The 27594-nt window shown below is 44.7% G+C and overlaps 1 protein-coding gene across 2 annotated transcripts in view; it reads left to right on the forward strand.

The window, feature by feature from the left end:
* KLF7 (KLF transcription factor 7) overlaps window positions 1-27594 on the forward strand; it is a 474435-nt gene that overhangs the window by 246745 nt on the left and 200096 nt on the right. For both annotated transcript variants that reach the window (XR_012219719.1, XM_073541904.1), the window contains exon 2: window positions 2077-2677. Coding sequence is in view for 1 of the 2 variants with exons in the window: in XM_073541904.1 (XP_073398005.1) it covers window positions 2077-2677 (601 nt within the window). In the remaining variant the exon portion in view is untranslated. The remainder of the gene's footprint in view (window positions 1-2076; window positions 2678-27594) is intronic.

Below are 27594 nucleotides of genomic sequence, written 5' to 3' on the forward strand. Positions count from 1 at the left end.
AAACTGTTCTCGATCTTGTACATTTTTTCCCTGCTAATATATGAAAATGAATGCCACATGGATGACAATACAGATGAAAATCCTCTCTTTTTGTGGATGAAAATTGGACAGTTTATATACAGCCATGTGAACATAGCGTCATACTGAATATTTTCCCACAAACCTATATATCAGTCTGTCCAACTTCTCCTTCTCCATAGGCTTCTTTTGACAGATCAGACTCATGTTGAGTGTGACAAGCCTCCTTTAATATAAAAATGCCAGCAGCACATTTCTTATAATGTGATCTGAGATCATTTCTGAAGAGCAGGCAATATCCACGTAATGGTTCTTCATTTACATCCTATATATTGTTTTATCAGTGGTAAAACTTCAGTGCAAAACTCTGGAAGGAAAAGGGAACAATTGCGAGTACACATGGGTTTATGATCTGCGTCCACAATATTGTGTATCTACATTCATTTCTGTTACACTGTATCATATAATATAAAATGTTATGCAATGCTAATAAATATGTAATATACACATTTCATAGGCAATGCCATAAAAGGCTCATTATTGGAATGGCTCCTTTGCAATAAATTTGTAGGACTGCTGGACGGCAAATCCCTTGTGGCTGCCCTTTAAGTCTCATAAAAAACGCAGTTTGTAGTTTATGGTATTCTGTAGTCTTTGTATAGAACAGCAGATGCAAGCTGTCACTCTTTACTGAGTAACTGGCTTCTAAAGGGAGCAATTCATCGAATAGATTTCTATATGGAAGGGGATTATTGCTACACTGCTCCTTAATGTAGATTCACGTTATAGAGGTTGCATTAGATTAGGTAAGAAAAACAGCACCACTCTTTTCCAATGGCGATGCACGGTATTGCTGCTAAAACCTTTTAGGGTAAGTGCACACGTAGTTGTTTGGTTGTGCGGATTTTGTAGAGAAATCCGCAGGTAAATCCGCAGGACAAAAGTCCTGTGGTTTATCTGCGGATTAGCCTGCGGTTTTGCCCTGCGGTTTCACACCTCATAATGATAAAGTGTGACACCGCACAAAGAATTGACATGCTGCGGATTGTAACCTGCAGCAAAACCACGCGGAAAAATCCGCAGCATGTGCACAGCGTTTTTTTTTTACATAGGAAATAAAGGTACTGTACAACGCAGCAGAATCTGCTGCGGACCCGCAGAGCCAAAACCGCTGCGGATCCGCAGCAGAATCTGCAACGTGTGCACGTAGCCTTACAGCAGCAAAGAGATAAAGCTTGCGCAGAGAGCAAATACATGTATAATGGCTTTGGAGGAGAGTTCAGAAGAGAATTGCTAAAGATAAAAAAAAAAGTCAATTGACAGCATCCTGGCTCAGGTTTTAGCACTGTTGCTTTGAAGGTTTTTGGCTTGAATCTATCTCCGGTGAATATTTGCACAGCTCTGTGTGGTGGTTGTACATAGGATTGTAGGTAAACCTGCTACATCTGAAATGAAATCTGACAGCAGGATTTCACAAGCCATACTATGTATATGTGCATGTAATAAAGACAAGTCCAGCAATACCTTTACATGGCCAGTCTGTTCCTCCATTACTGAGAAATCAGTGTTTAAATTGACATGCAAATGAGGCTGAGGAGCTATGGTAGATCTGAAGCCTCTTCCACCCCAGCTTTATTTCCTGCCCATCACCGCCTCCTCCTGCTTGACTGACAATGCCTTTGCCTCCAATAACACAACATAGTAGTTCTCAGTCAAGCAGGAAAAGGCAGTGCGGGGCAGTGAATAGACCTGCAGTGACAGAGGCTTCAGATCTACCATAGCTCTTCAGCTTTATTTCAATATCAATTCAAAAGCTGATTCCTCAGTAACAGAGAACTGGAATGGCCATGTAAAGGTAAAACTACATGCGCATTTAGTTTTCTGGGTTGAAATGTTACTGACAGATTCTCTTTAAGTTAGACCAATAGTTGTAGTGGGGGTCTAGTGCACAGCATTAAGTTTAGCATCCCATCAGTGTAACTCAATTACGTGAGTGTTATTTAGCGTTTTCTATCAAATATGCTATACTGATGACATTTATTTTCGGTTACTTTGTAGACCTGTCTGGAGTTGGAGCGGTATTTGCAGACCGAACCAAAGAAGATGTCAGAGGCATTTGGAGAAGATTTAGATTCTTTCTTGAGCAGCTCTATTTCGCATGATGGATGTGCCCGTAAGCTGGATCCAATTCTAATTCCTGTGGACATCAGTACATATGAGAAGCGTCCTAGTATGGACCTGTTACTTTCACAAAACAAACTGCTCTCAGAAACATGTGTCAGCTTACTGCCCGCCAGCTCCTCTACAGAATGTTACACCTCTGTAAATCAGGCACAGCTCAACGCAGTGACATCACTAACGCCACCATCTTCTCCGGAACTTGGTCGGCATCTGGTCAAAACACCACAGTCTCTGTCTGCTTTGGATGGAACGGTAACATTAAAACTGGTTGCAAAAAAAGCCTCTGTCAGCTCTGGAAAGGCCACAGAATCCTCATCTGCCATAACGTCAAAGTGTGGCCTAAGTGACAGTGAGCAGGGGAATGCAGGAGAGGCGTCACCTGAGAATAAGAAGAGAGTTCATAGATGCCAGTTTAATGGCTGCAGAAAAGTCTACACAAAGAGCTCACATCTGAAGGCCCACCAGAGAACGCATACAGGTGAGTGACGCCACATTCTTTCTATTTCCACGTTTCACTAACGTAGCTGTGAACTGTAAATTTGTAAGCCGGGAAGATGCTTTTTTTTAGCTGAATTTTTGTTTTTATTTTGATTTGTTAATCCATAGCAGTATTATGTCTAATAAAGAACACTCACTGAATGGAATTATTTATTAAGCACCCGTTACAAAATGGATCCATCATTTCCTTCACTCTGCAAGCTGGAAAGATCACTTCTCATCTTTACAAAGAGTTTTATAAGAATTTTAATATATGGGTTACAACAACAGGGAAACCTCAATGAGCGGAGGGCAATAATCAGAAAAAGGTCAAAAATGCTTCAGGATAATGGTAATGGAAGCAGAAGTTTGCTTAGTGTGGTGTTTTGCATCCTTGGTAAACTAGAATAATTTTAAGAGGTTCTCCACTACTAGGACAACCTCTTCTTGAATTAAATGTGTGGCCCCAATAAAATAAAAAAAAAAACTTAAACTCATCGTGATGGTGCCATTCCAGCAGTGTCATCACACACTGTCTAGGAGCTCTCATGCGGTTCTTTTGACACGTGATGCCTGGCACCCAATCAGCGCTGGCGTCACTCTCTTCGCCTTCATACGGATGGAACATGAAGAAGAAGTCAGGGATCAGCTGCAGCCCGGACCTCCTCTTCATGTTCAATCGGTACGTAGGTGTAGAGAGTGACGCCAGCGCTGATTGGGCGCCAGGCACATGTCACAACACCGCACAAGAGCTCTGGGACCCCGAGTGCTGACACTGTTGGAATGGCAAATTACAGAAAACTGACGGCACATCTAGAACTAGTCTTAACAGGTGCATACCAAAAAGCAGCTTACATATCAAAATGAGGAAATGGTTGCACTCAATTGCACTAAGGCATATCAATGTGAAATACAAGAAGTGTGAATAACATAATGGCTTTTGAAATTTAGGAAAAACACATGAGACACTTAGCACAAAATTTGGCCAAAAAATGTGAGTCCATTCACCATCGTCAAGGTGATCTCATTGAATGGGTCCCTGACCTGACTGCCTAATGTGAACACTTACCAGTGTCTCATGTGTTTTTCCTAAATTTCAAACACCATTATGCTATTCACACTTCTTGTATTTCACATTGATATGCCATAATGCAATTGAGTGCAACCATTTCCTCATTTTGATATGTAAGCTGTTTTTTGGTATGCACTTGTTCAGACTAGTTCTAGATGTGCCGTCAGTTTTTTCTGTTATTTGTATGTTAGCTTTTTGACTGAGCACTCCGCCCTTCACCATGCTGTGATTTTAATTCCATCCAATCACATTTGGTTTTGATCTCAGTACGGGTTTGACTCGCACACGTGGGGTTAATGTCTGGAACCAGTGCTGATGTCTGGCATTTCTGGGGTTAAAGGTTGTGATCCCGGTGCAGGCTTACCTGCACACCTGGGGCTGTGATTGTGGCCTCTCCCTGGTTCTGGGAGAGGCTTCTTATAGCCTCAGGACGCTCCCATCCCCGTCAGTTATACTTTCGCCCTTGGCATTGTGTGGTGACCCCTGAGTGTGTTTGTGCTGTGTTCTGGTTGCTTGATTCTCTGTGTACGACTCGGTCTGTTCTCTGGATATTGCTTTGGATTCTGCTTGGTACCTTCTATGTCTGTTTGGTTTTGACTTCTGCTTGGCCCTGACTATCCGTTCTGTCTTATCCCTGGTGCTTTACTGATATCTCAGTGTATGACCTCCGTTTTGCCTGACTGAGTATTTCTGTATAGTGTCCTGCCATCTCTGAAAGCAGGACGCTAAGCCCCGCCCCCTTGCAGTCACATGACCGTAGGTCCTATGACTTCTTGCTAAACTTCAGCGTCCACAGGTCCTGTTTATCTGTACTTTCCGGCTGTACCTGACCCCGGGCCCCCCTACAGTGCGGGTGAGTCCCTGCTCAGCGGAGGCTGCACGCCGGCGCTGACAGGATCCTGACATGACCTTTCTATGAATACAGGCGTTACCAAGTTATTAGCCCTAGGTAAGTGATCACATTAGGCAGTCAGGTCAGGGACCCATTCAATGAGATCTCCTTGACGTTGGTGAATAGGCTCACATTTTTTGGCCAAATTTTGTGCTAAGTGTCTCATGTGTTTTTCCTAAATTTCAAAAGACATTATGCTATTCACACTTCTTGTATTTCACACTGTTGGAATGGCGCCAGCATGGAAGATCAGTATAGGTTTTTATTTTATTAAGGCCAAACATTTAATTCAAGAAAACAGATAACAGATCAGAACACTGTTTAGTGCAGATACAAATCTAGCGTAAGATTATGGGGGGTTTTCGGTCTGAAATGAAAATGCATTCATCTTTGCAGCATATATAATGGTATTTAACTATTTCCAGCAACTTCACTGAGTCCTGCATGTGTCCTACCTATGTAATTCATCTTAGCAGCATATATAATGGTATATAGTTATTTCAACTTGCTCTGCTTGTCCCCTTATGCTATTGAATTCAAGTAACTTTTCAAAGTGGTTTATGATCTATGTAGGTCTGGACATTTGTTTATCTGCTCAATACATTTATTGTGTCCTGCTGTCTTAACTTAGTTTGATTGCTAACGAGTGAGGAGAGAAAAAAAAAAAGGATTACACCTTGCCTGCTATATATTCAGACCTAGGCTGGGGATGCATATATAAACATGTATCAAAGTACGGGCAGTTATAACATGGCATTTAGGCAGGGCAGGAGACTGGTAAGACAAATAAATAAGTCTATTCCCTGTACATTTGGATTACCACAAATATATACTATATGCATTTGTATAATTTATATCCTGGCTGCTGCATTCACTCACATTCACCACCCTTGCATTAACTCTTAACACTCCATCCATATCGGCCCCTCTGTCCTTTCCTCTCCTATGTATAGCACTCACGCTCTTTTAACATTGCTAAACAGCACTGATCCATTCACTCGCACCATCCAACACAAGAGACGCTCTCACAAATCACTTAACCATCTGGTCACTCTTTCTATCCTCCTTCTTCTAGTCACAGGAGATATCTCTCCCAACCCCGACCCCTCAAGTTATAGTAAATCAAACCCCTCAACTGCTACACTTAGAAACCCCTCTAATCTTATTAGTATAGGCCTGCATGCCTTCTATCTCTTTTAATTGTGCCCTTTGGAATTCTCGCTCAGTGTGTAATAAACTCTCCTTCATCCAAGACCTCTTCCTTTCCGATTCTCTTAAGCTTCTGGCTCTTACTGAAACCTGGATCCACTAGTCAGACACCACCGCTGCTGGTGCTCTTTCATATATTGTGGACTACACTTCTCTCATATCCCAAGATCGGACAACAGAGCAGGTGGAGGCGTTGGTTTGCTCCTATCACCCAAATGTACCTTTCAGGTTATCCCTCAAGTACCCTCACTTGTCTTCCCTTTTAAGGTCCATGCTGTCAAACTCTACGTCCCCTTCTCCATGCGAGTAGCGGTGGTGTATCGTCCTCTGGGCCCCTCCCAACAGTTTCTGGATCACTTTGCCACCTGGCTTCCACACTATCTCTCCTGTGACATCCCCGCCCTCATCATAGGACACTTCAACATTCCCATTGCCCTTCCCCTCTCACTATCTGCTTCTCACCTTTTATCTATAGCTTCCTCTTTCGGCCTCTCACGGCATACTAACTCCCCCACGCATGAAGACAGAAACTCCCTCGACTTGGTCTTCTCCCGGCTTTGCTCAGTGGATGATTTCACAAACTCCCCTCTCCTGCTCTCTGACCACAACCTTCTATCATTCTCTATCAAGAACTGCCATCCCGCCCAGGTCACCCCCACTTTCCACACTTTTAGAAACATACAGGCCATTAACACCCAGAAACTTATGAAGAACTTAGGGGCCAATGATGACTCCATCTCCTCCCTCTCATGTCCTGATTCTGCCCTGAAGCATTACAATGAAACACTTCAAAGTGCCCTGGATGAAATTGCACCTCCTATACATAGAACAACTAGGCACAGACGGCAACAACCCAGGCACACGCTGCAAACACGCTTCCTACAGTGGTGCTCCAGGTGCGCCGAACGTCTGTGGAGAAAGTTCAATCTACCCGAAGATTTCATCCGTTATAAGTTTATGCTTAAAACATACAACACTGCCCTTCACCTCTCAAAGCAAACCTATTTCAACACCCTCATCACCTCACTATCCAATAGCCCGAAATGTCTTTTTGACACTTTTCATTCCCTACTTAACCCAAGAGTGCAGGCCCCAACCACGAATCTCTATGCTGATGATCTGGCTAATTATTTCAAAGAAAAAATTGACCATATTCGACAGGAAATTATCTCCCAATCACCTCATACCATGCACTGTTCTCCCACCACTGCATCTAGCTCACTCTCTGATTTTGAACCAGTAACAGAAGATGAAGTAATCAGGCTCCTTGCATCTTCTCGCCCTACCACTTGCACCAGTGACCCCATTCCATCACATCTCCTCCAGTCCCTTTCCCCTGCTGTCACCACTCATCTAACAAAAATATTCAACCTCTAACTCTCTTCTGGTATCTTTCCTTCCTCATTTAAGCATGCCATCATACAGCCATTACTTAAAAGACCATCCCTTGACCAAAACTGTGCCACTAACTGTAGACCTGCCTCTAATCTTCCCTTCATCTCTAAACTCCTGGAACACCTGGTCCACACCCGTCTTATCTGCTATCTCTCAGATAACTATCTCCTCGACCCTCTACAATCTTGTTTCTGCTCTCTACACTCTACTGAAACTGCCCTCACTAAAGTCTCTAATGATCTTCTAACAGCTAAATCAATGGTCACTACTCCATGCTAATTCTCTTGGATCTCTCCGCAGCATTCGACACTGTGGATCATCAGCTCCTCCTCACTATACTCCGTTCCATTGGCCTCAAGGACACCGTTCTCTCTTGGTTCTCCTCCTATCTCTCTGATCACTCCTTTACTATATCTTTTGCTGGCTCCTCCTCCTCTCATCTTCCTCTTAATGTTGGGGTTCCTCAAGGATCGGTTCTAGGCCCCCTCCTCCTCTTTGTATACTGCCCCTATTGGTCAAGCAATCAGTAGATTTGTGTTACAGTACCATCTCTATGCTGATCACACCCAATTATACACTTCTTCGCCTGATATCATGCCTGCTTTTTTGGAAAACACCAGTGATTGTCTTACTGCTGTCTCTAACATCATGTCCTCCTTCTATCTGAAATTGAACCTGTCAAAAACTGAACTCCTCGTGTTTCCTCCCTCTACTAACCTACCTATTCCCGACATTGCCATTTCCGTGTGTGGTTCCACCATTACTCCCCAGCAACATGTCCGCTGTCTTTAGGTCATACTTGATTCAGAGCTTTCATTCATCCCCCACATCCGATCATTGGCTCGCTCTTGTTATCGGCACCTCAAAAACATTTCTAGAATTTAACCCTTTCTTACTTTTGACTCTGCAAAAACTCTTACTGTTTCTCTTATTCATTCTCGCCTGGACTATTGTAACTCTCTACTAATCGGTCTCCCTCTTAACAAACTCTCCCCTCCACAATCCATTCAGAATGCTGCAGCTAGGATCATATTCCTCACCAATCGTTATACCGATGCCTCTACCTTGTGCCAGTCCTTACACTGGCTACCCTTCCACTCCAGAATTCAGCATAAACTTATTACCCTCACCCACAAAGCCCTCCATGGCTCAGCACCACCCTACATTTCCTCCCTCGTCTCAGCCTACCACTCTACCTGTGCCCTCCGTTCGACCTGAGGTTAACATCCTCATTAATCAGAACCTCCCACTCCCATTTCACGTGCCGCGCCAATTCTTTGGAACGCACTACCCAGGCTAGTACGATCAATCCCCAATCCCCACAGTTTTAAGCATGCCTTAAAAATGCATTTGTTCAGACTGGCCTATCGCCTCAACGCCTATCGCCTTCCTCGCATCATGTTCTCACATGCTTTTTGCATTTAATAGCCTTCTGTGTCTGTACTGTTACATATTTAGACTGTTAACTAGTTCATGCAGCAACAGGAACACCTGATTCTTACACTAGGGATGGTCCAAACATTAAAAGCAATTGTTACCATCCACCTTTCGTTTATCCCCTTTTTCCTTATAGATTGTAAGGCTACTTTCACATATCAGGTTTTTTATGACAGGCTGGATCCGGCTCTTTTTTCAAAAACCGGATCCGGCGATATCTGCCGCTAGATCCGGTTTTGTCTCATTGTATTGTATTAGTGCCGGATTGCGCCGCATGGCCTTCCGGTTTTCGCCGGATCCAGCTAAATGTTTCATTCCGGCGTCTGGAAAAAAGTTTCTTGCAATGTTTTTTTGTCTGTGGCGAAAAACCGGACAGCGCCGGATCCAGTTTTTACATCTGAGCCTGTTCAGACCCCATTGCCCAGCCCCCAGATAACATATATAAACAATGCCAGTGAGGCACTCATCCATCCATTACCATGCAGCCAGCCAGCCACAGAGCAGCCATCCGCAGAGCAGACAGCGACAGAGCGTGTCCAGCGACAGAGCGTGTCCAGCAGCTGCAGAGCCAGGCCGTCCAGCAGCTGCAGAGCCAGGCCGTCCAGCAGCTGCAGAGCCAGGCCGTCCAGCAGCTTCAGAGCCAGGCCGTCCAGCAGCTTCAGAGCCAGGCCGTCCAGCAGCTTCAGAGCCAGGCCGTCCAGCAGCTTCAGAGCCAGGCCGTCCAGCAGCTGCAGAGCCAGGCCAGCCAGCAGACGCAGAGCAGCCAGCAGCCGCAGAGCCAGGCCAGCCAGCAGCCACAGAGCCAGGCCAGCCAGCCAGACATGTCGTCTTCTTCTAGGAGCCCTCCCTCGCGTCGTCCGCGCTTAGAGGTAAAAAAAATAAATTCTGGTTTTGTTTTTATTTATGTCTTTATGTATATCACAATACATCTCTGATATGCCATCTCCGGGCAAGTCGTCCCTTTTACTGCACCGGCTATTTGGCACAATACCAGTGATCCATTGTCTGTCCCCCATATTCGTGCCCTCTAGATGCTAAAATTGCCCCTTAGAATATGTTAATGCCCTGTGCAAGTTCCATAGAAAAAAGGGTGACCAGATTTTACCCCTAGAAAGTAATGATGCCCTGTGTATTCTTTTGATGGCCACATAAGTGCTCTTATAGCAATAAAGCTTAAATGACCCACTGTATATGTATGTGTATATAGATATATAAATCTAAATATATTAATCGATAATTTTTGTATAACAGGAAGCTGCAGCAGAAGAGGTGCTTCCATAAGAAGACCGAAGGGTTGGAGAGATACCTGGAGTGGGCTCACAATTGGTAAGTTTCTTGCATGCATCGCAGAAAAACCTCATCACACTACATAAAACACATAAAGTGATTATTACAGACATCACACTGAACACAGCACAAGCCTACATCCAAGCACATCATTTTTGTTTGTTTTTATTTTTTAGTCTTCAGATTCTGGTGTCCGATCCAGAGGTCCTCAAAGCGGCTCCCAGAGTCGGCGTGAGTGGACGGGTGGTCAACATAGGGTAAGCACATTTATTTGTTGTTGTAAAATTTATTTTTTGTCTCTACTATATGTTGTTGTTTGGAGTTTAATGTATTTTTTTTTTGTTTTTTTTAACAGGCTTCACAGTGTGCTCCTGACTCGGACGGTGAGGAGGAGGCAGGCCTAGATATTGACCTCCTCATCAATCTGATCCGAGAGCGGGAGCCACTGTGGAATATGGGGGACCGCAGCCATGCCAATCTCAATGTGACCCGTTGGCTGTGGGAGCAAGTCTGCCAGGAACTTGTTGCCAACTGGGAGGGCCTTGAGGTTCGGGCCCAGCATAAAGCGCGTAAGTACGTAAGTATACACAATTCAGTCGTGTTGCTGGATGTAAAAGTGTTGTATACTAACCAATTTGTGCGTTCACTTTTCAGGCAAGAGAATTGTCAAGCGGTGGCGGTCAATTAGGGATCGCTTCAAGAAGGAGTTAAACAACGAGATGCGGGCCCCGAGTGGATCTGGAGGACGCAGGCGCAAATAGAAATACTCAAGAGCCCTGTCGTTCCTCCGGAGACGATGGTGAACAGAAGGTAAATATTACCCACCCCATTTAATTTAAAATGTTTACATGTCTAACCCTTTTTTTTTTTTTTTTTTTGCTTTCAGCCAGGGCCATGCAATATCAATATATTCATTATCTTTTTTCTGTTTACTCCACAGCACTATCTGCAGCACTCGGGAGCCTGCATCGTTGAACACTTCTGGGGCTATCCCTGAGGAGTCCGCCACTGAGGGACACTTCGACAGTCCCAGACTATCTGCACCTTCTCAGCCTTCCCTCACATCTGATCCTTTGGTACCACCCCCTTGCGCTGGAGCATCATGGCCGCCTGCATTGCATGAATCTGCTGGTGAGAATATAGCTTTTCCTTTACCCCACCCCTCTGCTGCTGCCACCTCTAGTACACCTGTGGGTTCTAGGCAGCAGCGCCAGAGGGGTCCAGAAAAGAGCTATGCGCCCGAGTTGTTACATCTGAATGCATCCTTCCAGAACTGTCTGAAACTGTTGTCTGAGCAAATGACCGTAGGATTTAATTTGCTCAGCAACAGTATTCTTGAGTTGCGCACACTTCTGGTTAGGATGCATTCAGATGCAAGTAAAGCTCCAAACCACACATTTTTCCAGTCTGTACTCGAGCGCATGGATAAGCTATCTCCTGACCAGCAGATGCATGTAATGCAATCGTGCCAGTCTGCTCTAGCGCAAGTTAGCTCCCAACCCCCTTCACCCACCCTGGTACAACCTCCCACACCTGCCCCTCCTCCAGCCACTGTCCCTCCTCCCCCTCCTATGCAATACCAGCAGCCTTCCCCGTACCAGCAGCCTGCCCCGTACCAACATACCGCCCCGTACCATTTCCCAACCACATCACCCGTGCCTCCACTCCCTGCCCACTTCCACCATTCTCCTTCAACACCCATCATGCCCCAAACACAACCCTCTTCTCCACCCTCCACCTCTTCTGCCTCCCAATCCTTCAACTCCACCCCTCAAACCTTCCAAATTCCCAATACAACACCCGGTTTCATGTCCACCCGTTCCATTTCTTTCTCCACCCCTTCACCTGCTCCTATTGATCCTTCACCACCATCACTTTCCTCTCTCCACACTCCCAATGTCAGTGTCCCAATCTGACAGCCCTTCCAGCACTGTTTCCAACCCCCACTATGTAGATTTGTAATTTTTTCTTTTTAATAATTTGTTAATAAAAACAGTTTGTTTAAAAATGTGGTCTTTTATTTGGTTATAAGGTTTCTAAGTTAAAAAATGGTTTTTAAAACAAGGTTAAATACTGTGGTTAAAGAAGTTAAAATACAATGGTTAAAACACAACCAGGTACACAACTTGGTAAAGAAGGTAACATTCTTTGGGTAAAGAAGGTAAAATATTTTGGGTAAAACACCACCAGGTACACAACTTTGGTAAAGAAGGTAAAATACTTTTGTTAAAGAAGGTAAAATACTTTGGGTAAAAACCAGGTACACAACTTGGATAAAGAAGGTAAAATCCTTTGGGTATAGAAGGTAAAATACTTTGGGGTAAAACACAACCAGGTACACAACTTGTGTAAAGAAGGTAAAATACTTTGGGGTAAAACACAACCAGGTACACAACTTGGGTAAAGAAGGTAAAATCCTTTGGGTAAAGAAGGTAAAATACTTTGGGGTAAAACACAACCAGGTAAACAACTTGGGTAAAGAAGGTAACATAATTTGGGTAAAGAAGGTCAATGACTTTTGGTTACAAGACCAATTTTTCAAACTGTCTCATCCTGCCAGTCTACTCTTCCCTGAGGTGAAATATAATATTCAGTAAATTTGTCCCTCATTCTTGAAACTGACACAGAACTTCTATACGTAATGTTGTGATAATCATGCAAGGTGGTTTCTTCAGGGTGGTCATCAATGCAAATCTGTTCCTTGCATATAACAAAATTGTGCAGAACCACACAAGCTTTCACCACCTCGTCCACAGTTTCAGTCTTCAGGTTGATAGCGGTCAATAGAACTCGCCATTTCGCTGTCAGAATCCCAAAAGCGCACCCCACCATTCTTCGTGCTCGTGTGAGGCGCTAATTAAAAATTCTTTTAGTTTGCGTCAATCCACTACTGGAGTATGGTTTCAGCAGGTGTTCCGACAATTGGAAGGATTCAGCCCCAACACAAACAAATGGCATTGGTGGCCCAGAGGTTTCAGGCAGCGCTCTTGGGGGTGAAAATTGGAAGGTGTTTCCATAGAGATGATGCCCCATTGCAGACAATTTGAAAACTTGGGAATCATTGGAGCGGCCATAGGCCCCAATATCAACCGCTGTAAACTTGTATTATATATATATTCAGCGTCAGCGATGGCCATGAGCACAATGGAGAAATATTTCTATAGTTAAAATATTCTGATCCAGATCCAGCAAGTTAGACGATGCGGCTTTGTTTCCCGTCCACTGCACCCAAGCAATTGGGAAACTGACAGATTTGTTGGAATTTATCTGCAATTTCAAGCCATCTCTCCAATGTGGGATGTGGTATAAACTCTTCATGTAAAGAGTCCCACAATGCACGGCATGTGTGCGTCACAATTCCGGAAATGGTGGAAATCCCAAGTCTGAACTGGAAATGGAGTGACGAAAGGGATTCTCCAGTTGCAAGGAATCGGTGACAAAAAAGGGAAAAATGAGTACATAATAAAAAATAACATTACACTTATAAGTCAGCTTAACAGTTGGAGATACAATAAAAACAACTATTAAAAACTACCAGCAACAACATTACTGTAGAAGTGTGCTTTACAAGGAGGAGATACAATAAAAATGCCTTACCGAAGAGTCACCATCAGACGCTCCGGTGGTGAAATGGAGAAGCGGCAATATGTATCACTTCTTCTGATGAGGTGTCCAATTCGTTCCACCAAAAAATCAAAGTTCTCCATTTGCATCTGAACATATGAGAAAAATTTCTCAGGGTTTCCTCGTAGCTCCATGTATAGTGTAGAATGCACCCCACGCGTTATTCTCTTGGCTGTGATGGGGTGGATCCACAAACGTCGTCAGCGCAGACGCTTGATGCACTGATATCTCTCTTGCTCCTTCTCCAGAACAATCGCTTTCAAACGATTCGCCTCAACAGTAAAATCAACGTTAATCTTCAAAATGTTTGCTATCACGCCTTCCATCTTCGCCAGACACTTGCTCTCCTCTACATCCTGCACTTTCTCCTCTACAACCTGTCAAATATGGCCTGTCGGAGCACTGTATACACTCACTGGCCACTTTATTAGGTACACCATGCTAGTAAGGGGTTGGACCCCCTTTTGCCTTCAGAACTGCCTCAATTCTTCGTGGCAGAGATTCAACAAGGTGCTGGAAGCATTCCTCAGAGATTTTGGACCATATTGACATGATGGCATCACACAGTTGGCGCAGATTTGTCGGCTGCACATCCCTGATGCGAATCTCCCGTTCCACCACATCCCAAAGATGCTCTATTGGATTGAGATCTGGTGACTGAGGAGGCCATTTGAGTACAGTAAACTCATTGTCATGTTCAAGAAACCAATCTGAGATGATTCGAGCTTTATGACATGGCGCATTATCCTGCTGAAAGTAGCCATCAGATGTTGGGTACATTGTGGTCATAAAGGGATGGACATGGTCAGCAACAATACTCAGGTAGGCTGTGGCGTTGCAACGATGCTCAATTGGTACCAAGGGGCCCAAAGAGTGCCCAGAAAAAATTCCCCACACCATGACACCACCACCACCAGCCTGAACCGTTGATACAAGGCAGGATGGATCCATGCTTTCATGTTGTTTACGCCAAATTCTGACCCTACCATCCGAATGTCGCAGCAGAAATCGAGACTCATCAGACCAGGCAACGTTTTTCCAATCTTCTACTGTCCAATTTCGATGAGCTTGTGCAAATTGTAGCCTCAGTTTCCTGTTCTTAGCTGAGAGGAGTGGTACCCAGTGTGGTCTTCTGCTGCTGTAGCCCATCTGCCTCAAAGTTCGACGCACTGTGCGTTCAGAGATGCTCTTCTGCCTACCTTGGTTGTAACGGGTGGCAATTTGAGTCACTGTTGCCTTTCTATCAGCTCGAACCAGTCTGCCCATTCTCCTCTGACCTCTGGCATCAACATGGCATTTCCGGCCACAGAACTGCCGCTCACTGGATTTTTTTTCTTTTTCGGACCATTCTCTGTAAACCCTAGAGATGGTTGTGCGTGAAAATCCCAGTAGATCAGCAGTTTCTGAAATTCTCAGACCAGCCCTTCTGGCACCAACAATCATGCCACGTTCAAAGGCACTCAAATCACCTTTCTTCCCCATACTGATGCTCGGTTTGAACTGCAGGAGATTGTCTTGACCATGTCTACATGCCTAAATGCACTGAGTTGCCGCCATGTGATTGGCTGATTAGAAATTAAGTCTTAACACACAGTTGGACAGGTGTACCTAATAAAGTGGCCAGTGAGTGTATATAGGTTTTCAGTAGCCAATCATGTTTGGGAGCCTCCCATGGGCTTTTTTAAAAACTGGATCCGTCGTAAAACGGATAAAGAAATGGATGGAAGCCCTGATGAAACGGATCCGGTTTTCCTCCGGATCAGTCTACCTGATCCGGCAGAAAACCGGATCCGTTTCATCAGGTTTTCCATCCGTTTCTTCCGTTTTTTATCCGTTTTACGATGGATCATCAGGTTTTCAAAAAAGACGCCGGTATCTGTCGCTTACGTGCGACGCTGGATCCTGCCTGTCAGAAAAAACCTGTTGTGTGAAAGTAGCCTAACTGATAATTTCAGTAGCTGAACTTTTCTATCTATACATCAATTGTGACAGAGAAAGGGAATTATGTTATGTTATGGCAAATGGCCATCCTGTTGATGCAGGAAACTCTTTTCTGCATGTAACACAGGACCCAAAGTGAAGCCCACAAGCTTTAAGTTATGTCACTGATTATATTCCTTACTTTTTAATACACGTATATGTTTTTCAATACGGAGGTATACTGTTATATCATGGCATGCTTCATCACATGCCTTTTGTGTGGAGGTATTCTTGCCCAGGAGCATCTGGCGGAGTCTGTGGGACAGCACCGAGGGGCTGTACGGCTGCACACATTATTATTATGCATTTATATAGCGCCATTTATTCCATGGCGCTTTACATGTGAAAAGGGGAATTGTAGACAAGTATAATAAACATGTGTAAGACAAGGGACACACAAGTACAGTAGGAGAGAGGACCCTGCCCGCGAGGGCTCACAGTCTACAGGGATGGGTGAGGATACAGTAGGAGAGGGTAGAGCAGATGCCACACACATGCCTATGTTGTATGCATAAGCTTAGGTGAACCAAAGACACTTTACGAAAAGGAATCTTTGGGATAATATCTCACTGTTGGGTTTCTAGCTGTTGTATATACCTGATTGTTATAGGCACTTGGCTTTACCCCGCAAAATAAGCTGGGTTGCCATATTGGGAAGCGATATACTTGTAATGTAGCGGAGAGATTGGGACCGGCAGGAATGGAAAGATCAGACATCACATAAATTTAAAAATTGAACACAAGCCAGAAATTGATTCTTTCCTTTTCTTCTGTAGTTTTTTCAGCAGACAGTTTAAGCCAATTAGTAAGGATTATCTTCTGAAATCATAAAATCTTCAGAGCATCTCGAAATATATTTAACAGTACATACAATTTGCATTAATGGTTCAGAAGGGTGAGGTTTCTGGAAAAAAAATAGTCTGCATTTACAGTAAACACAATGCACTCTTCTAAACTTCACGCTCTGCTCAATCAGTAATAATATACAGTGTTATTATATCCTTTGGAAAATCTGCAAAGCCAACAAGCTGAGAGTGTATAATGGCTGAGAAAGAAAAGAGGATCTGCTGAATTCTGTGCTTGGTCATATCTAAGAATTTGTATATCTCTGAATACATACTGTGATTCCTGCTTCAGTAAAGACCTCTATTCTCCATAGAATAATAATTCTGCAGCACCTAGTCTAAGACTTCACGTGGTTATATTCTTCACTTATTCCTCCTGATAAGGGCTCATGAACACGACCGTATTATCGTTACTAGTGTGATTCGACACACATCAGATCTCACTCGGACTAATATTCTATGGGGTTGTGCACATGTCCGATTATTTCTTCAGACCAAGACAGTCCAGGGATAAAATCACCGCATACTCGAGTTTGATCTGATATCCGGATCACACTTGGCCATACAAGTCAATGAGTCTGTGGAAACCAACAGACTGCTCGTGTGACCCTAGCCAGCCCTAGCTCCTGTGATCCTAACCTGGCCCTAGCTTGTGTGACCCTAACCTGGCCCTAGCTCGAGTGACCCTAGCCTAGCTCTAGCTCATGTGACCCTAGCCTAGCACTAGCTCATGTGACCCTATCCTAGCACTAGCTCGTGTGACCCTAGCCTAGCACTAGCTCGTGTGACCCTAGCCTAGCACTAGCTCGTGTGACCCTAGCCTAACTCTAGCTCGTGTGACCCTAGGCTAGCCCTAGTGACTCTAGCCTTGCCCTATCTCATGTGACCCTAGCCTAGCCCTAGCTTGTTAGACCCTAGCCTAACTCTAGCTCTTGTGACCCTAGCCTAGCCCTATCTCTAGCTCTTATGACAGTAGCCTAGCTCTAGCTCTTGTGACCCTATCCTAGCCCTTGCTTGTGTGACCCTAGCCTAGCTCATGTGACCCTAGCCTAGGCCTAGCTTGTTAGACCCTAGCCTAACTCTAGCTCTTGTAACCCTAGCCTAGCCCTATCTCTAGCTCTTATGACAGTAGCCTAGCTCTAGCTCTTGTGACCCTATCCTAACCCTTGCTTGTGTGACCCTAGCCTAGCTCATGTGACCCTAGCCTTGCCCTGGCTTGTGTGACCCACCCTAGCCTAACTCTAGCTCGTTTGACCCTAGCCTAGCCCTTGCTCGTGACCCTATCCTAGCCCTTGCTTGTGTGACCACCCTAGCCTAGCCCTAGCTCGTGTGACCGTAACGAAGACCTAGCTTGTGTGACCCTAGCCTAGCCTGTGCTTGTGTGCCCCTAGCCTAGCCCGTGCTTGTGTGTCCCTAGCCTAAAGGAAACAAATTGTCAACAAGGTTCACAACAGGGAACATCCCTACACGATGCGATAGTGTCTAATCAGCGCAGAAGGTGTCATATCTTATTGAAAAGGCGAATGATAAAATTTAGATGTAAATTTCTTGCTACAGTTCTAGGAGGAATACCAGAGGAACACAATGCATAGTCCTTAGAAAAAGTGGTCTGTTATTCTATGGAGAATTTAATTGATTTAATGGCCTCACTTTAAGGAAATATTGTACCAACGACCGCATTTCATACCCCATAGAGATACATAACTATTCTTAGGAGTTGTGTTACTATAGCTTTTATGTTGTGGCATGCTGAAAAGAATAAATGAAGCAATATTGCCATTAATATTAATTAAAAGTAATGCCCCATTACAATGATATCCACCTTAGATGCAAAGGGTGGCGCTTCCTTGTATCACTGCTCCACCTGTCAGTCTGGCTCTGCTGCTCAGCATGCCCACACAATCCTCTGTCTGTTTTCTATCAATAGCGCTGTTTATCTTGTGCCATTGTAAGCTTATATTCCTCAGTTTCGGGCAGCTCTATTCAAATGCATGTACCAATATCTTGGTGTAGATGGCAAATCATGCAGCAAAAATAGACCATATGTGTTAAATTGACACATTTTTGGGTGATTGAGTGGAAATGTGATTGTGGCAGAGATTGAGAAGGTCTCTGCAGCCACACAGGAACATTACTTCCAAGGATATTTGCCCAAATGTAAACTAAGACATAGATAATTTAGTTTATCAGAGCAAGATCACAAATGAGGAAATTTCTGCACATTCTGTATATGACAAGTGGAGACATCCTGGAACCTTGTGTATTTGTCTTCATGGTGGTCTATCAAAGGGGTGCCCTATGCATCAATATAGCCAGCATGTTTTTTTTACTAATATATTCTGATTCCCCTTAGTGTCCTGTTTCTCTAAATAACAGGTACTGGGACTGTGCTATTTGGATTTCTCATCACTCCCGCTGATGCCAAGTTCATTTGCCACATGAGTCTATGTGACATCAAAATGGCCCATCACAAATATAATGCTATAGATAGATATATGTCCACCAGTAATCCACAATAGCTATAGCAAAGGTAGAGAAACATAAAATATAAATTACTAATCATATCGAAAGCCTTATGGCTATATAAAAACACATATACATTAATGCTACCCACTGGTTGACATTAAATGTTCCATAACTAACTAAAGAGTTTGTGGCAGAACAATAGTCTATCACAAGGGCACAACCAAGTGGTGTAAACAAAGCTACTCCACAAAAAAAGGGACAATCTCACCAGTAAAAGGGGTTTTCCTATGAACAAAGTTAATTTTAATCAATAGATCTTGAAATAATAATTTCCACAATTGGATGTGTTTTAAAAAAATGTTCCTGTGCTGAGATAATCTTATAATCGTGCTGCTGTGTACTGAATTGTTCATTGTTGGCATTAGGGTCAGCCATAAATGGCTAGATAAACAGAACACCACGTCTGTGGCTGTATAAGGTGGCATGCCTCGTAATAGTCGCCTTTGTAATGAAATAGTATCCACTGACACCTCATATCCATAGCGTTGTTACGTTGGTATGAACAACCCTGATGAATTAGATAAAGTGAACATGTCAGGAGTATTTGGAGCATCTGTGGGGACATAGTTCCTGTTTGTGGTGCAATGTATGTCTCGTGGATGATAGACCCCCCCCCCCCCCCCTTAGTACACATGAGGAGCTAGAAGGAACTTCCCCAGGACTCTGGAGTGCCGAGTAAACTGGTGAGATTGTCCCTTTTTTCATGGATTGGAGTAGCTTTGTTCACACCACTTGGCAGGTTATTGTTTTGGTACAATCTCTTTAGTTAAAGCAAATCTGTCACCTGTTTTGGCCACTATAAGATGCGGCCACTTCCTTTCAGGGCTTATCTACAGTATTCTGTAATGCTGTAGATAAGCCCCTTATCCGACCTGCAAGAGAAGAAAAATAACTTTCCTGAAAATGATTGCAAACACAAATTCTTTGGTATTATTATCTTCATTTAATTTGTCTTAAGTGAAAAAACACAAAAGAGAATGAAGCAAAATGCAAAACATTGATCATTCACACTAAACTCCAAAAATGGGCCAGACAAAAGTATTGGCACCCTCAGCCTAATACTTGGTTGCACAACCTTTAGCCAAAATAACTGCGACCAACCGCTTCCGGTAACCATCAATGAGTTTCTTACAATGCTCTGCTGGAATTTTAGACCATTCTTCTTTGGCAAACTGCTCCAGGTCCCTGATATTTGAAGGGTGCCTTCTCCAAACTGCCATTTTTAGATCTCTCCACAGGTGTTCTATGGGATTCAGGTCTGGACTCATTGCTGGCCACCTTAGAAGTCTCCAGTGCTTTCTCTCAAACCATTTTCTAGTGCTTTTTGAAGTGTGTTTTGGGTCATTGTCCTGCTGGAAGACCCATGACCTCTGAGGGAGACCCATCTTTCTCACACTGGGCCCTACATTATGCTGCAAAATTTTGTTGGTAGTCTTCAGACTTCATAATGCCATGCACACGGTCAAGCAGTCCAGTGCCAGAGGCAGCAAAGCAACCCCAAAACATCAGGGAACCTCCGCCATGTTTGACTGTAGGGACCGTGTTCTTTTCTTTGAATGCCTCTTTTTTCTCCTGTAAACTCTATGTTGATGCCTTTGCCCAAAAAGCTGTACTTTTGTCTCATCTGACCAGAGAACATTCTTCCAAAACAAATCCACATAGAAGAAAGGCCGCACTCTTTGAGATGAAAAGATTTTTACAGGTTTATTGACATATAAATTACATGTCAAGCCGGGGGAGTGACATAACAAGTGCAAAAAGGGCTGACAACGGCCGTTTCGCGCTGCTCAACGAGACCCGTTGAAGCGCTTGAGCAGCGTGAAATGGCCGTTGTCAGCCCTTTTTGCACTTGTTATGTCACTCCCTCAGCTTGACATGTAATTTATATGTCAGTAAACCTGTGAAAATCTTTTCATCTTGAAGAATGCGGCCTTTCTTCTATGTGGATTCCAAGGATTATCTATTTCCAGGTCCGGCACCCGGGATTCCTAGTGGTTGGTTCTCTGAACACCGCGCTACATAAGAAACCACACGGTAACAGCGATGCCGTCCGCGTTTTCTCTTGTTTATGATTCTTCCAAAACGTTTTAGGCTTTTTCAGGTAAGTTTTGACAAACTCCAGCCTGGCTTTTTTATGTCTCGGGGCAAGAATTGGGGTCTTCCTGGGTCTCCTGCCATACAGTCCCTTTTCATTCAGACGCCGACGGATAGTATGGGTTGACACTGTTGTACCCTCGGACTGCAGGGCAGCTTGAACTTGTTTGGATGTTAGTCGAGGTTCTTTATCCAACATCCGCACAATCTTGCGTTGAAATCTCTTGTCAATTTTTCTTTTCCGTCCACATCTAGGGAGGTTAGCCACAGTGCCATGGGCTTTAAACTTCTTGATGACACTGCGCACGGTAGACACAGGAACATTCTGGTCTTTGGAGATGGACTTGTAGCCTTGAGATTGCTCATGCTTCCTCACAGTTTGGTTTCTCAAGTCCTCAGACAGTTCTTTGGTCTTCTTTCTTTTCTCTATGCTCAATGTGGTACACACAAGGACACAGGACAGAGGTTGAGTCAACTTTAATCCATGTCAACTGGCTGCAAGTGTGATTTAGGTATTGCCAACACCTGTTAGGTGCCACAGGTAAGTTACAGGTGCTGTTAATTACACAAATTAGAGAAGCATCACATGACTAGCTAGTGTGTGTGTGTTGAATGCAGTGTAAAGAGTGTGGTGAGGTGCCCCCATCTTACCCGGTCTTGAGATACCACACCTCTGGATGAGATGCAGTACCTCTGTGGTGACTGGACCCGCAGGGGCACCACATTCCCCCTCTGTTAAACCCAGCACCTCTGCGGGCTGAAAATAAAGCAAAAGATGTTACAGAAGAACAACAATTCAGATTTTTTCAAACAATTCTGCCAGCAGTTAGAATATAAATTGTTATCATTAAACTTCTTCTCCAGGGAGAGGCACTTTTTCTTTAAACATTACCTAAATAACTTTATTTAAACTACTCTTAACTCTTAAGCGCTAACTGGTGACAACTGTTAACTATGGTTCGCCACCTGGTGCAATGTTTTCATTTAAAAACTTCACATTTTTATTCTCTCTTTTCCATTTACTAATAATACTATCTTTGCAATTTATTCTATGCTAAGATATTTCTAATTCTATCTTTAATAAATACTACCAATATAGAAATACTATCAATTTATAAATACTAGCAACATTTTATCATAAATCCAACTGAATTCTTGGTAATTCCAGCTGGGGGATCTTGAAGTGTCCTTTTGCTGGTGGAGGACCCGCTCTAAACCTCCAACGGTGGTCCTGGGTGGGCTGCAGGACATTGACGGTCTTCCACTTCCAGACCCAGTTCTTGGCCACACCCGCGGGTTTTTGTTCAGGTCTGAGGTAGTTCTTTTATCAAAAGTTGTAGTAAAACCAAGAAGGAGCACCTTAAGAGGCGCAACTTACAAAAAGTTTGAGACCACTTCCAGTTCGAGATCTCTCAGTTTTTGAGTGCAACTGCACTGATGCCCAACTGGTCAAAACTGTAAACAGGCTAAATCAACAAGGCACAACGGTGCTTATACCCTCCTGGGTAACTGTTCAGTATTTTAAGAGAACTTTTCAATTGTAATCACCCCCTGGGGTGATGGAAGCCTTATAACCCTTCTGTTTCCAGGGTAAGTGATCTGGATGGCCACTTATAGGCGGCCTGACATGTTGAGCCCCTCCTGGTGAGGCTGGTTTGGTGCTTGCTGTGGTGGGGGCATTATCAGCCTGGGGTGTAGCTGCTCCAGATGCAGGGGCTACGGCCATACCGTCTTTCTCCTGATCATCAGGGTCCGGTGCAGGAAACAGGTGGAGGCCGGTAGCAGCAGCAGTCTTCCCAGCTGCCTGGTCAGCAACCATGGCAGGTGACAGCGGTGGTGAAGCCGGTGTAGGGACAGTACCTGGTGGAGCCATCGGCGGGACCTGCGCAGCTGCGTCAGGTTCGGGCAGGAGCACAGCCTCCGCATCCATGTTGTCTCCCGATCCCACAGATAACACCTCCTTTCAGGCAGCGGCCGGCAGCGGTGTCAGGGTGGAGGCTGCAGCAACCGCTGGCGGCCATGTCGCAGAGGCCACGCGGTTAGCGGAGGCTGCCAGGGACGGGGCTGGTGCAGAGGTGACAGGTACCGATGGCGCAGGTACCACAGGTGAGGATTCATCTTCTGTAGGCCCCTCCCGGGTGCGCTGCTGTTTCAGCTCTTGCAGGGCCTCCTGCCTCAGCCGCAGGCTGCTGTTCAGCAGGGCGATCTCCTCCTCCCCTTGGGGCATTGGCCATGACAGTCACATAGTAATACGGGCAGGGGGACTTAACGGTTTTTCTTGCTCTTCCTTGAGTGTCACCTGTAATGACAGGCCCCTCTTCACCGCTCTGGCGGCCATTTTCAGAATTCATTTCACAGTTCAATAAATCCTTTCTTTTACACATTTTAGTAATTTTTATCGCTCAAATCCATCAAAATCTTTGGCACACAGGACCCGGTGATACCGGGCTTTGTTTATCCTGTTCATGACGCCAAAATGACGCGCCCCGGGGGCCGCGGGGTACTCGGAGCCAGGCCCATCGACTTCAATGGGGGACAGTGTCACGGTGGCTGGGACCCGGTCCGTGGCCCCAGGCGGTCAAAGGCAGTTGTTTGGGTGGTATTTACAGAGATAGGAATAAAGTTTATGGTTGGATACGTGACGCCACCTGTGGTATTCTGGTCAGAGGTGACCAGCGCTGCGGTGTTGTTCCTCTGGGTTGGATGTTGGGCGCAGCTATGATGTTGTAGCCCTCCACAGGTAGGGCTGTAGTCCCAAGGCAGAATATATGAAGTTGTTGGTAGGGTTGTGGTGTGGAGTGGAGGAGTGGCGCAGGAATAAAATGGAGGACGCAATTGCATGTAGTTCAACGGGCTTTACTCACAGTCTGTCTGCAGTACAGATGCCCGCTTCAGTGCTGAGTCTTCCAGGTCAGGGGTCCAGTAAACTTCCAGGTAGATGAGTACACCCCTCCAACACTCCCTTTCAGCATGTTCCTTCCTAAGCCATCTCACTGTACTGGTTTCCTTTCCTTCCTCCCTTTCCAGCACCTTCACAGTCAGTGTCCCAGACTAGCTGCCGTGGATCCTGTCAGAATTCGTCACTCAAGCGGTTTCTTGATCCTATGTGGCTGCCTTTCTGGGAAGGTAACTGTGGGTTTCGCTGTGGCCCATACAGCAACCACAACTGTCAGCTTGCTAGTTAAGTTCGTTGTTTACTTCGCTAGGCTAGGGGCTGAGACCCTTCTGCGACCTAATTTCTTCACCGACCTGATAACAATCAGCATAGGACTCTAGAAATTCCACTCTTTCCTCCCGGGAGCTTTCCCTCCCAGCCAATCTATTCGGCAGCTCCTCCTGTCAGGAACTGCTCCAAGCGCATCCTTACACCTGCTCTTCCCCTGAGGGAATTCTCTCTAACCGTCTTCAAATCTCCCACTTTTTCTCTAGGCTCCACCCACTTGCTGTTCCCATTGGCTGCTCTACATCACTCCACTGTCTAAGCTCCTCCCCATTACCTACCTTCCCCACTAGCACCCAGCACCCTTTCCTAGCCAGTCTGGGATGAGGCCCTCCTCCCGTAGAGTACACCCAGGTGCCCTGACTAGCTAGTGTGTGTGTTGAATGCAGTGTAAAGAGTGTGGTGAGGTGCCCCCATCTTACCTGGTTGTGAGATACCACACCTTTGGATGAGATGCAGTACCTCTGTGGCGACTGGACCCGCAGGGGTGCCACACTACTGCTTCATTGGAGTCCAGCTGTGTTTAATTAAATTGATAGGACTTGATTTGTAAAGGCACACACCTGTCTATATAAGACCTCACAGCTCACAGTGCATGTCAGATCAAATGAGAATCATGAGGTCAAAGGAGCTGGCCAAGGAGCTTAGAGACAGAATTGTGGCAAGGCACACATCTGGCCAAGGTTACAAAAGAATTTCTGCAGTAGTCAAGGTTCTGAAGAGCACAGTGGCCTCCAGAATCCTTAAATGGAAGAAGATTGGGACCACCAGAAGTCATCCTAGACCTGGCCGTCCAGCCAAACTGAGCAATCGTGGGAGAAGAGCCTTGGTGAGAGAGGTAATGAAGAACCCCAATATCACTGTGGCTGAGCTCCACAGATGCAGTAGGGAGATGGGAGAAAGTTCTACAAAGTCAACTATCACTGCAGCCCTCCACCAGTCGGGCATTTATGGCAGAGTGGCCTGACGGAAGATTCTCCTCAGTGCCAGACATATGTAAGCCCGCATAGAGTTTGCTAAAAACACATGAAGGACTCCCAGACTATGAGAAATAAGAATCTCTGGTCTGATGAGACGAAGGTAAAACTTTTTCGTGATAATTCTAAGTGGTACGTGCGGAGAAAACCAGGCACTGCTCATCAACCAGCCCAATACAATCCTAACAGTGAAACATGGTGGTGGCAGCATCATGCTATAGGGGTGTTTTTTAGCTGCTGGTACAGGACAACTGGTTGCAATTGAAGGAAACATGAATGCAGCCAAGTACATAGATATCCTGGATGAAATCTTCCAGAGTGCTCTGGACCTCAGACTTGGCCGAAGGTTCACCTTCCAACAAGACAGTGACCCTAAGCACGCAGCTAAAATAAGAAAGGAGTGGCTTCAGAACAACTCTGTGACCATTCTTGACTGGCCCAGCCAGAGCCCTGACCTAAACCCCATTGAGCATCTCTGGAGAGACCTGAAAATGGCTGTCCACCAATGTTCACCTTCAAACCTGATGGAACTGGAGAGGATCTGCATGGAAGAATGGCAGAGGATCCCCAAATCCAGGTGTGAAAAATTTGTTGCATCATTGCCAAGAAGACTCATGGCTGTACTAGCTCAAAAGGGTGCTTCTACTTAATACTGAGCAAAGGGTCTGAATATTTATGACCATGTGATATTTAAGTTTTTCTTTTTTAATACATTTGCAAAAATTTCCACACTTCTGTTATTTTTTTTCAGTCAAGATGGGGTGCAGACTGTACATTAATGAGAAAAAAATGAACTTTTTAGAATTTACCAAATGGCTGCAATGAAACAGAATGAAAAATATGAAGGGGTCTGAATACTTTCTGTACCCACTGTATACCCTAAGTGTAGAGAGCAGAAATATTGGGCGGTGTGGTTCAGTGTGCCTGACATCAGAAGCCGCCACACATTGGACTCTTGGCCGGTCCTGCAGACGTGGTGGGATCCTGATGACTTTCCCCTCGTGTATGGCTGAGTAGCACGACAGGTTTCTCACAGTCCTATCACAGAGCATGGACAGCATAGTGTTAGACATGACAAATCTAGCTCTGTTACGTCCGCCAGCAGTAAGCACATCTGCATGTCATGTGGCGTGCATGTTGGGGCTCGCTCCTGATGCAATCCACCTACAATTATTGTTTTCTTACCAGATGCATACGATTGTTTGCCATGAGATTGTGATGGGGCTGAATCGTACATTTAGGTTTCCCTTCACTCTCTGATATAATAACCGGAGGAGGTGAATACATTGTAATTAGGGCAGAGCAGAGAGCCAGAGCAAGGTGTTACAGAAGGAGGAGGGGGAGCTATGGTGATGAGGTTGCTAAGTAACCCCTTCGGCAGTAGATGCAGCCTGCTAATTGGCCGGCCTGTTTAGGCTGGGTGTCGGCCCTGGCTTGCTCCTCAGCTGTTTCCTCTGTTGCTAGACTACTGCTTCTCTTCTGCGGCTCGCACTCCATCCTGACAGCTAATTGGCTGCTGGCTGCTTGGTGTTTCTGCCAGGTACCAGTCTGAGCCTGCATCTCGGCTGTTATCCCTGGAGGCAGGCGGGGGAGGGGAGAGCGCGAGTGAGAAGGATATGTCAGCAATTAATGGAGCACAAGTGTAAATTCTACACAATGTCTGCCACCTGCGTCCCCACTGAATCAGCCGAAAAAAAAAGACAAATCCTTTTGTGCGCTGAATACATCAAAAGCCTGTCTTTCCTGGATTAGCTTTGTGACTTTGTTAAAAGATGAATGTAGGTCTTTTTTTTAATGTCATTTCTAGGAAAAGCACATAAATCAAGGGTTATTTACAGTCTACAGCAAAAAAAGGGGTTAAAAACAAATGCAGTAAAACAACCGTCATCAAAGACGGGTATCAGAGGCCTCTTGTAATTTACTGTACCTAACATTTTTTATTTGTCGGGTGTTGGTTACAGACAAAAAAATTATGTTTTAACCCAGTTTTCTGTTACACGAAAATTCTGATTTTTTTAAGTTATTTTTTACATTCATGCCCCTTTTAATGCTGCACTTTGCAGCAAAAAGCGCTAAAAAGGCAGAAATGTAGCAAAGCAAATCGTGTGTAGAAACACTTTAAGGCTCCATTCACACATACACTTCTGTTTCAAAGACAACAGTTTTTTCTCCCATCTGTTGTCTATTTTACTTTAGTTTTTTATATCCTTTTTTATATGCCTTTTTTATCCATTTTTAAACACTGTAGCAGGTCATTTATAATTCGCAGTAAATCAGTTTAAAATGAATGAACACGGATGGAAAGCTGAATTCATATGTCTTCTATTTTTCATATGCTTTTGACGGATTTCCGTAGATGT

Source organism: Dendrobates tinctorius, unplaced genomic scaffold (genome assembly GCF_039654945.1).
Source record: "Dendrobates tinctorius isolate UK_male_01 unplaced genomic scaffold, ASM3965494v1 ptg000125l, whole genome shotgun sequence".
NCBI classification, from domain to species: Eukaryota; Metazoa; Chordata; class Amphibia; order Anura; family Dendrobatidae; genus Dendrobates; species Dendrobates tinctorius.